Source organism: Scyliorhinus canicula, unplaced genomic scaffold, assembly GCF_902713615.1.
Source record: "Scyliorhinus canicula unplaced genomic scaffold, sScyCan1.1, whole genome shotgun sequence".
NCBI lineage: Eukaryota > Metazoa > Chordata > Chondrichthyes > Carcharhiniformes > Scyliorhinidae > Scyliorhinus > Scyliorhinus canicula.
Window position 1 is genome coordinate 32,415 of NW_024055744.1, and position 13,952 is coordinate 46,366.

At 47.0% G+C, this 13,952-nt stretch overlaps 1 protein-coding gene across 1 annotated transcript; it reads right to left on the bottom strand.

Moving 5' to 3' along the window:
- Positions 1–6,699: 6,699 nt before the first annotated feature.
- LOC119960829 (zinc finger protein 239-like) lies at positions 6,700–8,310 on the bottom strand. Its single transcript, XM_038788418.1, has 2 exons — positions 7,631–8,310; positions 6,700–6,721 (listed from the first exon to the last, which is right to left on the bottom strand). Exons 1-2 carry the CDS (start codon positions 8,308–8,310, stop codon positions 6,700–6,702), a joined length of 702 nt encoding a protein of 233 aa, XP_038644346.1.
- Positions 8,311–13,952: the final 5,642 nt, after the last annotated feature.

Sequence of the window (13,952 nt, forward strand, 5' to 3'; positions counted from 1 at the left end):
ACCCAGGGTAATGCTCTGGGGACCCAGGTTCGAATCCCACCATGGCAGATGGTGAAATTTGAATTCCATAAGGATATGGAATTCAAATTCTAATGATGACCATCAAATCATTACCATTGGTTGTAAAACCCCATCTGGGTCACTGATGTCCTTCAGTTCTGGCCTACGTATGACTCCAGATCCATAGCAATGCGGTTGATTCTTAAATGCCCTCAGGGATGGGCAATAAATGCTTTGACAACTCGCGATGCCCACATCCAATGAACAAATAAAAAAACAGGCTGGATAATCAGTTGAAGCCTCCTCTACACACAGAACACATGTACGGTCTTTCCCTACTGTAAACGCTGCAATGTTTTTTCAGGCTGTGTAATTGTTAAAACTCTTTCCACAGTCAGTTCACTGGAACACTCTCCTTCAGACCATGATGAAGGTGTCAAATCCTCTCCTTCCAATCCACTGTAAAAGGAGTTGACAATGTCAGTATCACTTTCATTCCAGGATAGAAATTCAGAGCAAATAATTCTAATTTCTGTAGAATATTCTTTCATCTCTTGTTTCCCCAAATATCATCACAGATCATTATAGAATTTACAGTGCAGAAGGAGGCCATTAGGCCCAACGAGTCTGCACTGGCCCCTGGAAAGTACACCCCACCCTATTCCCGTAACCACACCTAACATTTTTTTCGATACCAAGGGCTCTTTGTCATGGCCAATCCGCCTAACCTGCACAACTCTGGACTGACAAAGGGAGAATGTGCAGACTCCACACAGACAGTGACCAAGCCTGGAATCAAACCTGGGACCTTGAAGCTGTGAAGTAACTGCTAACCACTGTTGTACCGTGCCACCCAATCAAAGTAAAGGAAAGCAAAATCCCAACAAAAACAAAGGAAAGCAAGGGGATGGTGGTTTACAATACTGCCTCATGGCGCTGAGGACCCAGGATCGATCTGGCCCCAGGTCACTGTCCATGTGGAGTTTGTACATATTCCCCGTGTCTGTGTGGGTCTCACCCCCACAACCCAAAAAAGATGTGGAGGGTAGGTGGATTGGGCGCACTAAATTTCCCCTTAATTAGAAAAAAAGAATTGGGAACTCTAAATTTGGGGGGGAAAAACAAAGGAAAGTTTTTTTTAACTAAACCAGAATGTTTCTTTCAGTGTCTCAGAAACACTCTGCACCCTGAGGTACCAACAGTTGTGGAAGGTATCAAGTGTACTGGTGAACACCTCATGGTCCCACTCCAGGGCCACCTGAACATTGACAAGACCACGGAAGAGAGGCCAGCAGCACTACGTTCTCCCCCATAGGACTCACCTATCTGGATCTACAAATTGGTGTTTTAAACAGGTCAGGAGCAGACCCTCCGCTCCGAGTAGCCAACACCCCTCTGTGCAGTAAAGCTGACCTTCTCAAAGAGTACCCTGCCTAAGCCCACAACCCCATCCTATCCCCATAACCCTACATGGGGCTGGTTTGGCACAGGGCGAAATTGCTGGCTTTTAAAGGAGACCAAGGCAGACCAGCAGCACGGTTCAATTCCCGTACCAGCCTCCCCGAACAGGTGCCGGAATGTGGCGACCAGGGGCTTTTCACAGTAACTTAATTTGAAGCCTACTTGTGACAATAAGTGATTTCCATTTTTTTTTCACCTAACCTGCAGATATTTGGGTTGTGGGAGGACAGCAGAACACCGGAAGAAATCCACCCAGACACAGGGAGAATGTGCAAACTTCATAATGACAGCCACCCGACCAATGAATCGATTCCGGGTCTCTGTGAGGCAGCAGTGCCAACCACAGTGCCGCTAATTAACAATTTTAAACTAATCTCAATATCTGTAGTGCGGGCACTAGGACCCAGTTGGAAAAGAGACCCAAAAGTCCTGCCCATTCTCTCTTCGTCACCCTGACGCCAGCGCATGCGCTCTTCTCCTCGTTGAACCAACATGGCGGCCGTTCACCCGGGTCTGATCCCAGGAACAGGATCCAGAGCCACAAACTCGCGACCGCAGGGTTTTATTTAGGGTTCGCGGACTTCACTCGGGAGCTGAGAAACTCTCCCCGTGCAGAGCTGGCTCGATCACTCCCCCTGGGATTCCATATCCTTACCAGTTTATTGAAGCCCATCTGCACCATCTCTTCCCGGTTCCCTCCGACACGGAACAGAGGAGCCACCCAGAATGCCCCGCGGCCGGCTGACCCTGGAGCATGCGCACTCAGCGCCTGTGCAATGAGCCAGTTGGATAGAGCGGTTTCTGGGCCGCGGTGCATTGTGGGAACTACAGTCACCATTCATTAACTACCCTAGTAAAGTATTTTTATTTAATTTTAATTTTTAAAAAAATAATCTTTACTGTCACAAGTATGCTTATATTAACACAACTATGAAGTTACTAGGAAAAGCCCCTAGTCTCCACATTCCGACGCCTGTTCGGGTACACAGAGGGAGAATTCAGAATGTCGAATTCACCAAAAAGCACGTCTTTCGGGACTTGTGGGAGGAAACTGGAGCACCCGAAGAAACCCACGCAGACATGGCGAGACGTGCAGAGTCTGCACAGACAGTGATCCAAGCTGGAAATTGAACCCGGTAACCTGGTGCTGTGAAGCATCAGTGCTAATGACTGTGCGGTCGTTCATCAGGCTGCAGGTGATGTTTTTAGCCTTGACAAGTCCATGGACCAAGTATTTATTCAATGTGAAAGGTTGCAGTCCCTGCATAGTTACCTGAAGGCACTGCTCCTCAATATTTGGTTAATTTTGGTCCCGTAAGACGTGCTGTTAGGTAATTTGGACATTCTGAATTCTCCCTCTTTGTCCCCGAACTAGTGTGGTGACTTGGGGTTTTTCACAGTAACTTCATTGCAATGTTAATATGAGCCTACTTGCGACAATAAAGATTAGATTGACGAGGCGGGCAGGGGGGTCTTGTGCCTCAGTGTGGTTGCCTCTGAGCCAGAATCTCGGGATACGAGTCCTACCCCAGGACTTGATGGCCAAGGAAAGTCTGTTCATAACCCGATCAAACAGGTTGAGTGTGTCAACCTACAAATGCTTCCAAATGCTCCAATGTCTGACGGTAAGAGTGGGAGAGAGTCCTGGTCAGCCACGTGTTGCGTGGGAGCCTCTCAAGTTAAAAACCCCATGTAACGGACGAGCGACCAGTTCCAGGAATTACTCGCTATGGAAACAGATGAATGTCTACCTTAGTTAACCACGAGTGGCAGAAGAAATAAATTGATGTTTTTGTCAGGTGCTAGGACCCGGGTGGGAACAGGCACTGAAGCCCTGCCCATCATATTTTACATTTCCAAAACTAGACGCAAACACTCTCCCTATTAAATCAGCAATTAACCTTTGGCTTTTTGGGGGATAAAGACTGGAGCTGCAAATGAGGGACCGCAAGTTCACATTCAGGGTTTGTGGCATTCACCAGGTGTTTAGAAACCCTCCACATCCACCCACCGGCTCCATCACTCCCTCTGCATTCCACATCTTCACCAGTTTGGCAATATGACAGACAAGAAACTTACCATCACTATCACTGCGCATGCTCCGGACACCAGGCGGTACTGCGCTTGCGCACTGCTCTCCTGTGGTGAGAATAGAGGACAATCTCCACCGCAGGGGATACTGGGTATAAACACTGTCATTGAAAGTTAAAAACAGTGAATTGTTTTGCGATCATGTGGCGAATGGGTGCGCTGAGGCAGGAATCAATCAAATTAAGAACCAAATTATACAGATACCCAAGTAAACCTTTCCTTCTGGTAATTTGGACATTCTGAATTCTTCCTCCGTGTACCCGAACAGGTGCCGGAGTGTGGCGACACAGGGGATTTTCACAGTTACTTCATTGAACTGTAATGTAAGCCTACTTAGAACATAGAACAGTACAGCACAGAACAGGCCCTTCAGCCCTCGATGTTGTGCCGAGCAATGATCACCCTACTCAAACCCACGTATCCACCCTATACCCGTAACCCAACAACCCCACCCTTAACTTTACTTTTTAGGACACTACGGGCAATTTAACATGGCCAATCCACCTAACCCGCACATCTTTGGACTGTGGGAGGAAACCGGAGCACCCGGAGGAAACCCACGCACACACGGGGAGGACGTGCAGACTCCGCACAGACAGTGACCCAGCCAGGAATCGAACCTGGGACCCTGGAGCTGTGAAGCATTTATGCTAACCACCATGCTACCGTGCTGCCCCCATTATTATTGTGACAATAATAAAGATTATTATTATTATTGTGCATAAGCCAGTGGTTCTTTCTATCCAGGGGTCTTTTAATGCTCCTGAGGTAGGAATCTGACCTGAACTTGATTGTGTAATAATAATAATAATAATAATAATCATTATTATTGTCACAGGTAGGGTATGAGAGGTCTATGAAATGCAGGACAGATTAATTGGTGAAAGGGATGCAAGGCTCAATGAGATGGTAATCGGAAATATAGAAAGATTTCTAACCCTGATGGTGGCCATTCTACAGGGTGGACGATTCAGTGAATCGAGAATGGTGAGAGTGTGGTGCTAATAACGCCAGGGTGACAGGGTTGGTCCCCGTGCTGGCTGTCCAAGTTCCCCTGTGTGCACATTTGCTGCATTCTGTTATGATTCTTGGATTTGGATTTATTGTCACGTGTACCGAGGTACAGTAAAAGTATTGTTCTGTGTATAGTCCAGGCAGATCGTTCCATACCTGAAAACATAATACATACCAGAGTTGGCAATTCTAATGTACTCCTGACGGCTCTGCCACATTCTCGCATCTATAAAATTGAGGTCATTCAAAATTCTGTTGCCCCATGTCTTAACTTGCACACTATTTACACAACGCACCTTCCTCCTCTAATTGTGGCCCCTCTTGCCCTCCATTTCAATTGTGCACGATTAGTGGCCCTGCTCCTTCAGTTGCCTCAACACTAAACTCTGGAATATGTTCTACCCACTTCCACATCCTGTCAGCCTGCTGAGATTTAAACCCGTGTCCCCAGATCATTCGCCTGAGCCTCTGGATAACTAGTCCAGATGGCATGCCCGCTGCACCATATTCTCCCCTCAACTTGGGGTGAGAAAAGGGCGGCACGGTGGCGTAGTGGTTAGCACTGCTGCCTCACAGTGCTGGGGACCCGGGTTCAATCCCGGCCCCGGGTCACTGTCCATTTGGAGTTTGCACACTCTCCCGGTGTCTGTGTGGGGCTCACCCCCACAAACCAAAAGATGTGTAGGGTAGGTGGATTGGCCATGCTAAATTGCCCCTTAAGTGGAAAAGTTTATAAAAATGAAATAAATTTTGGGTGAGAAAGCAGATGAGCAGCAGAGTTTTGGATGATTTCAGGTTTCCAGGTGCTGGGAAGCAGAGTTAATGTGAGAGGCAAGTCAGGAATGCATTGAATACTCAAACCTCAAGTTGATGTGGGTATGAATGAGGATTTCAGCAGCAGACAAGCTGTGGTAGGCTGGACTGGTAGGCTGGAGACAGGTAACGTTACAGAGGTGGAATTACTTGGTGTTTGTGATAGTGTGGATATGTGATCAGAAACTCGTCTTGGATTTAAATCTGACACGGAGATTGTGAAGAGTGTGGTTCAACCTCAGGCAATTCCCAGGGAGAGCGGTGGACTCGGGAGTTAGGGAGTGGGATTTGAGGTGGTGGTGGCTTAGGTCTTCCCAATGTTTAATTGGAGGAAATTTCTGTTCATCCAGTGGATGTGGGATAAGCAGTTTGATAATTTAGTAACAGTGGAGGAATGGAGAGGGATGGGGGTGAGGTAGAGCTGGGTGTTGTCAGTGTACATATAAAAACGAATAGTGTTTTTGGACTGCGGGATAGTGGATAGCACTGATGCCTCATAGCACCAGGCGTGTCGCGTCTTTTTGTCCGACGTCACTTCGTCTAACGACACTTCGTCCACGTCTTTTGGTCCAACGTCTTTTTGTCCGCACGTCTTTTGGTCCAACGTCTTTTTGTCCAATTATCCAATTACAAATTTAGCTGGACTTACCTGGTGATTTTTCTTAACTAGAAATAACTGCAAATTATCTTCGATGTAGTGCAGTAACACAGACAATACTTGTTTAGAGTTCGAATGCTCTTATTTGACTGTTAAGTGCATGAAACTAGAAAGTAACCCTTTCCCACAAAACTTCATAAAATGTAGCCGATTTAAGTTATTTTTAAAAATCTGCGAGGGACATGCAGAGCGTTGTCACCTCACGCCTGTGAACTTCTGTTAGTTCATTAAGGGAGGCATATGCAGGGTGTACTTGATTTTCCGGTGATTGACATTTTAAAATATATCCGTCATTTGGGGCACTGGCGCCTGGCATATTTTAATGCAAAGGTCTTTGCAAAATGTGAAATGACAGCTTTGCGTTTCGCAGATATTAAACAGATTGTCGGAAGGAACTTGGTTCCCGTAAGTACACTAACACAGCAAAATCTGAATCAATCCGTACATGATCGGAATATACATTATTCAATATAAGATTTCAACCCTCTGCTCGGTAAAGTGCAAACACCCCTCTTGTAGGAAACACATACGAAAGGTGTATCACAAGGAATGGCGTGATTATGACAAATTGCAGCATCGGTTTTCAGTGATGTCCCCACTGCTAGTTACAGAGCCGGATCAAATTTAGACTGAGTAAATGTTCTGTTTATATAATCCCTATTTCAATAATCGCAGAGATCAACTCTGGCAATATAAGTCAAGTTACAAAAAGTCTTTGACAAAAAAAATCATCCGAGAAAATGACGTTGGACCAAAAGACGTGGACGAAATGACGTCGGACGAAAAGACATAGCACCAGCACCAGGGACCCGGGTTTGAATCAGGCCTTGGATGACTGTCAGTATGGAGTTTGTGCATTCTCCCCAAATCTGTGTGGGGTTCCACCGGGTGCTCCCACAGTCCAAAGATGTGCAGGTTAGGTGGTGTTATGGAGATAGGGTATGGTAGTGAGCCTAGCTAGGGCGCTCTTTCAGATGTACAGTGCTAACCCGATGGGCCGAATGGGCTCCTTCCACGCTGTAGGGATTCTATGGATTCTAGTGCCATCATGTCGATGAGAAATAGGAGGGGCCTAGGATAGATCCTTGGGGAACTCCATGTTGGAGAGGAAAGGGAGGTTGGAGATGGGGTGGCCATTTGCAAACAAGTTGGGCGTCAAGGGTTGTTTTCTCGGGAAGGGTGAGGGTGGTGTATTTGAAAGTGAGAGGGGCAAAACCAGAAGAGAGAGAGAGAACTGTTAACAATATCAGTTCATGTGGGGAAGTTGGATGGTCAGCGGTTTAGTGAGAATCGGGTCAATGGAGCAGGAGTCAGGTCTCATAAACAAGATGAGATTGAACAGAACATGACAGGAGATCGGAGAGAAACCGGAGATAGATCCGAGTTCACACTCAGACAAGGGGGAGTTTTAGACACAGTTTGGCCTGGCGGAGCAAGTGGAAAGGAGGGAAGCAGCAGAGGCAACTGACCAGATTGTCCACTCACTGTAATTACTTATGAATTTGTTGGTGTCTCATCAGGTTGGATGACTGTGTGAATCCCTTCCCACACTTGGGGCAGGTGTATGGCCTCTCCCTGGTGTGAACTCGCTGATGTGTCAGCAGGCTGGATGACTGAGTGAATGTCTTCCCACACTGGGAGCAGGTGAACGGTCTCTCCCCAGTGTGAGTTCGCTGGTGTACAGTGAGGTCAGATGATGTCTTGAACCCAGTTCCGCAGTAGGAGCACCTGAACGGTTTCTCATCAGTGTGAATATGTTGATGGCGCATAAGTTCTCCGGAACTTTTGAAGCACTTCTCACAGTCTTGGCATTTAAAAGGTTTCTCATCAGTGTGAACACGTTGATGGTGGAGCAGTTCCCGGGAACTTTTGTAGCACTTCCCACAGTCTTGACATTTAAATGGTCTCTTCTCATTGTGAACACTCTGGTGATTCAGTAGAGTGGATAACTGAGTGAATCCCTTTCCACACTCAGAGCAAGTGTAAGGTCTCTCCCCAGTGTGAACCCATTGGTGTGTCCGGAGGTTTGATGACCTACTGAACCCACTGCCACACACGGAGCAGGTGAACGGCCTCTCCCCACTGTGAGTGCGCTGGTGTTCACTGAGTTGAGATGACTGCTTGAACCCAGTCCCACAGTGAGAGCATCTGAACGGTCGCTCGTTGGTGTGAACACGATGATGGAGTATCAGGTCCCGGGAACTTTTATAGCACTTCCCGCAGTCTGGGCATTTAAATGGCCTGTCGTCCGTGTGAACTTGCTGGTGCGTCATCAAGTCAGATGACCGAGTGAATCCCTTCCCACACTCCCGGCAGATGAATGGTCTCTTCCCAGTGTGAACTAGCTGGTGTCTCAGCAGGTTCGATGACTGAGCGAATCCCTTCCCACACACGGAGCAGTTGAATGGTTTCTCCCCGGTGTGCACTCGCTGGTGTTGCAGCAGGCTGGATGATCGAGAGAATCCCTTCCCACAATCAGAGCAAGTGAATGACCTCTCCCCAGAGTATCTGGAATGATGAATTTCCAGTTGAGATGTGGATCTGAATCCCTCCTCACATTCCCATGGTTTCTCCTCACTGTGAATGGGGCTTTTTCCTTCCATGGTCAAAATTCACAGATATTCAGGTTGCAACAAATCAGATCCTGATGTAACGTTTGGTTCGAGTTTTCTGACTGCAAATCTTCCCCTTGTAACACTCTGTCAAATGATTGAAAACAAAAAAAAAGAGTGAGAGAGAACCCACAAAAACACAAAGGCAGATTGTAAAATTGACCTAAATAAATCTGGTCATTTGTGGGGCCAGCACTGGGTAAAAGTGACCATGAAAACTGCTGGATTGTCATAAAAAGCAACTGCTTCACTAATGTCCTTCAGGAAAGGCAACTTACCACCTGGCCTTAACCCACCTTTGCAAGAACACAATAGGACCAGAAGGAAACCAATCGGCCTGTCAAACTTGCTCTGCCATTGAACACAATTATGGCTGATCTTGGTCTTCCATTCCCCTTTCCTGCCAGCTCCCCAATCTCCTTCACTTCCTGAGAGACCAAAAATCTCACCATCGTAACCGTAAATATATTCAATGGTGGAGTATCCACAATCCTTTGTGCTAGGGAATTCCATGTGACAAGAAAGACAGAGAGAGAAAAAAGGAGAGTGAGTCGTGGTGCAGAGACAGAAATTATGAGGGAAAGGGAGAGAGTGAAGGGAGTGGGAATGACAGGAGCAATGGAGAGGCATTTTCTCAACCTAAATGGGAATCATAATTTGACAGAATCTCCAAAACCCTTAACCATCTCCTCGACAAACTCCATCCCTGTCTGTCCCTGCCAAATGTCTGAGGCTGAAGCAAACTGTTCACAATGGTGAAATATTTCACCCCTAGATGAGCTCCCAAACACATATCCACATCACGAGACACATACACATATGTCCCATATGTGCCCAAACACATATCCCCATCACAAGAGGGGCTGTTTAGCACACAGCTAAATCGCTGGCTTTGAAAACAGGCCAGCAGCACGGTTCGATTCCTGTAACAGCCTCCCCAAACAGGCGCCGGAATGTGGCTTTTCACAGTAACTTAATTTGAAGCCTACTCGTGACAATACGTGATTTTCATTTTTCATTTCATCACCCCCAAGATCACCTATTTTGTAACGTTTCTCTGAAAAGTCTCAATGTTTTATTCTGGTCCAGGCACAATATAAATACGAATTATTGTCACACCTCTGGATACGTATCATTGTTATGCCCCATAAATAACAATCTGTAACTCAGAGTGAAAACGTTTGATGGACAGTCTGAGATGAAGAAACATTTGTAAAAATGTTGCCCCCAACAATGATGGCGACTGAGCCTGCGCTCTGCTCCAATAGATATGTTAGGCGCGCGTGCGCACTGCAGCGAGCACGCAATTAAAAAGGTGTCTGCGCATGCGCATGAACGCCAGTGCGAAACAAAGATGGCGGTCGCTTCGTTCTGTGAGAAAGCTGCAGCCTCCGCTCAGGTCACCGGGTCCCGGTAAGTTATTTTTCCGGGTTTCCTGTTTCTATCATATGTTTACGAAGAGTGCCTAACGACCGGGCTGATCCCACTGACCTGCCATTCTCACCTTTACGGATTGTGAATCGGAGAAAGAACCTTCTTCACGTCGCCATTAATCACACTGCGCATGCTTCACTCAGGCCAGTCCCGGCTCCTCCCATTCACTGCGATTGCTTGGAGGACCAGCTGCTCCCGTTCGGGCCTCCGGTCCCGCCCCTCTGCTTCGGTTGGTCCGGAGATGTCGTCAATCATTCCCCGGGCATTGTGAGGTATCAGGTGAGAGGGCGAACAGAGTCAGCATAGTTTTGTGAAGGGTAAATCGTGTTTGAATCATTTTTTATTTTACATAGAATTTACAGTGCAGAAGGAGGCCATTCGGCCCATCGAGTCTGCACCGGCTCTTGGAAAGAGCACCCTACCCCCTATCTAAGGTCAACACCTCCACCCTATCCCCATTACCCAGTAACCCCACCCAACACTAAGGGCAATTTTGGACACTAAGGGCAATTTATCATGGCCAATCCACCTAACCCGCACATCTTTGGACTGTGGGAGGAAACCGGAGCACCCAGAGGAAACCCACGCACACACGGGGAGGATGTGCAGACTCCGCACAGGCAGTGACCCAAGCCGGAATCAAACCTGGGACCCTGGAGCTGTGAAGCGATTGTGCTATCCACAATGCTACCGTGCTGCCCTGCTATCCACAAGGCTACCGTGCTGCCCTTTGCTGAACTTTGCTGAAGTTCTTCGAAGATGTAACAAGCCAAATGGATAATGGGGTACTGTAGATGTATCTGGACTTCCAGAATACATTTGATGAGGTGCCGTACAAAAGGTAATAAACAAGGTAAGATCCCATGGGGTTGACAGTTAATGTAATATATAATATTTTTTAGTGTCACAAGTAGGCTTACATGAACTTACATAATTGGGCAGCAGGTAGCACAAGTGGATAGCACGGTGGCTTCACAGCTCCAGGATCGATTCCCAGCTTGGGTCACTGTCTGTGTGAAGTCTGCACGTTCTCCCCATGTCTGCGTGGGTTTCCTCTGTGTGCTCCGGTTTCCTCCCACAGTCCAAAGACATGCAGATAAGGTGGATTGGCCATGCTAAATTGCCCTTAATGCCCGAAATAGGTTAGGAGGGGTTATTGGGTTACGGGGACAGGGTGGAAGGCACCCACTACCCTCTGTGTAAAAAAAAAAAAAAAAAAACTTGCCTCGCACATCTCCTCTAAACCTATGCCCCCTAGTAATTGACCCCTCTACCCTGGGGAAATGCCCTTCATACTTTTGTAGACCTCTTAATCAGGTCGCCACTCGGCCTTCTTTGTTCCAGTGAGAACAAACCAAGTTTATTCAACCTCTCCTCCTAGCTAATGCCCTCCATACCAGACAGCATCCTGGTAAATCTTTTCTGCACCCTCTCTAAAGCCTCCACATCCTTCTGGTAGTGTGGCAACCAGAATTGAAACTAAAAGTGTGGCCTAACTAAGATTCTATACAGCTGCAACATGACTTGACAATCTTTCTACTCAATGCCCCGGCCAATGAAGGCAAGCATGCCGTATGCCTTCTTGACTACCTTCTCCACCTGTGTTGCCCCTTTCAGTGACCTGTGGACCTATACACCTAGATCTCTCTGTTTGTAGGTAAAAATTTCCAGTATCTGTGTTACTGGAGAAGCACTGAGATAGAATATAGAACAGGCCCTTCGGCCCTCGATGTTGTGCCGAGCCTTGTCCAAGATCAAGATCTTGAAAACCAAGATCAAGCTATCCCACTCCCTGTCATTCTGGTGTGATCCACGTGTCTATCCAATAACCGCTTCAAAGTTCCTAAAGTGTCCGACTCCACTATCACAGCAGGCAGTCCATTCCACACCCTGACCACTCTGAGTAAAGAACCTACCTTGGACGTCCCTCCTATATCTCCCACCTTGAACCTTATAGTTATGCCCTCTTGTAACAGCTACATCCACCTGAGGAAATAGTCTCGGAACGTCCATTCTATCCCCCTCGTCATGTTATAAACCTCTATTAAGTCGCCTCTCATCCTCCTCCGCTCCAAAGAGAAAAGCCCTAGCTCCCTCAACCTTTCCTCATAAGACCGATCCTCCAAACCAGGCAGCATCCTGGTAAATCTCCTTTGCACCCTTTCCAATGCTTCCACATCCTTCCTATAATGAGGTGACCAGAACTGCACACAATACTCCAAATGTGGCCTCACCAGGGTCATGTACAGTTGCAGTATCACCCCACGGCTCTTAAACTCAAGCCCTCTGTTAATAAATGCTAACACATTCTTCTTTGCTCATAAGACCGATCCTGGTAAATCTTGAGTGGCAACCTTCAGAGATCTGTGGACATGAACCCCAAGATCTCTCTGTTCCCCCACATTCCTCAGAACCCTGCCGTTGACCTGTAATCCGCATTCAAATGTTTCCGAACAAAATGAATCACCTCGCGGTTATCAGGGTTAAACACCCATCTGACATTTTTCGGCCCAGCTCTGCATCCTATCAATGTCTCTTTGCAGCCTATAACAACCCTCCACCTTATCCACTGCTCCACCATCTTGGTGTCATCAGCAAACTTACTGACCCATCCTTCAGCCCCCCTCCAAGTCATTGATAACAATCACAAATAGCAGAGCACCCAGCACTGATCCCTGTGGTACACCGCTGGTAACTGGTCTCCAGTCTGAAAATTTTCCATCCACCACGACCCTCTGTCTTCTGTGTGATAGCCAGGTACTGATCCAATTGGCCAAGTTTCCCTCTATCACACACCTCCTTACTTTCTTCATGAGCTGACCATGGGGAACCTTATCAAACGCCTTACTAAAATCCATGTATACAACCTCAACTGATCTACACACTTAGTTACCTCCTCAAAGAATTCAATCGAATTTGTGATGCAAGACATACCCTTCACAAATCTGTGTTGACTATCCCGGATTAAGCTGCATCTTTCCAAATGGTCATAAATCCTATCCTTTAGGACCTTTTCCATTTAATTATCCGACCATCGAAGTAAGACTAACCGGCCTATAATTACAAGGTCATTCCTACTTCCTTTCTTGAACAGAGGAACAACATTCGCCACTCTCCAGTACTCTGGCACTATCCCCGTGGACAGTGAGGACCCAAAGATCAAAGCCAAAGGCTCTGCAATCTCATCCTTTGCCTCCCAAAGAATCCTTGGATATATCCCATCTGGTCCAGGGGACTTGTCAACCTTAAGGTTTTTCAAAATTGCTAAGACGTCTTTCCTCAGAACATCTAGCTCCTCCAGCCTACCCGCCTGTATCACACACTCATCCACAAAAACATGTCCCCACTCCTTGGTGAACACTGAAGAAAAGTATTCATTCAACGCCTCTCCTATCTCTTTTGACTCCATGCATAATATCCCACTACTGTCTGTGACCAGCCCTAACCTCACCCTGTTCATTTTTAAATTTCTCACATAAGAGATCATTGATCCAACCCGCCAAGGACTTCTCATGCCCTCTCCCAGCTCTCCAAAGCCCTTTTCTTTTAAGCTCATTCCTTGCTACCTTGTAACCCTCAAGCGATTCAACTGAACCTGGTTTTCTCATCCTTATGCTTCCTTTTTCCTCTTGACAAGACATTCAACCTCTTTTGTGAACCATGGGTCCCTCACACGGCCATTTCCTCCCTTGATAGGGACATACCTATCAAGGACACGCAGTATTTGTTCCTTCAACAAGCTCCACTTTTCATTCGTGCCTTTCCCTGACAGTTTCTGTTCCCATCTTATGCTCCCTAATTCTTGCCTAATTGCATCATAATTACCCCTCCCCCAATTATAAACCTTGCCCTGCCGTATGGCCCTATCC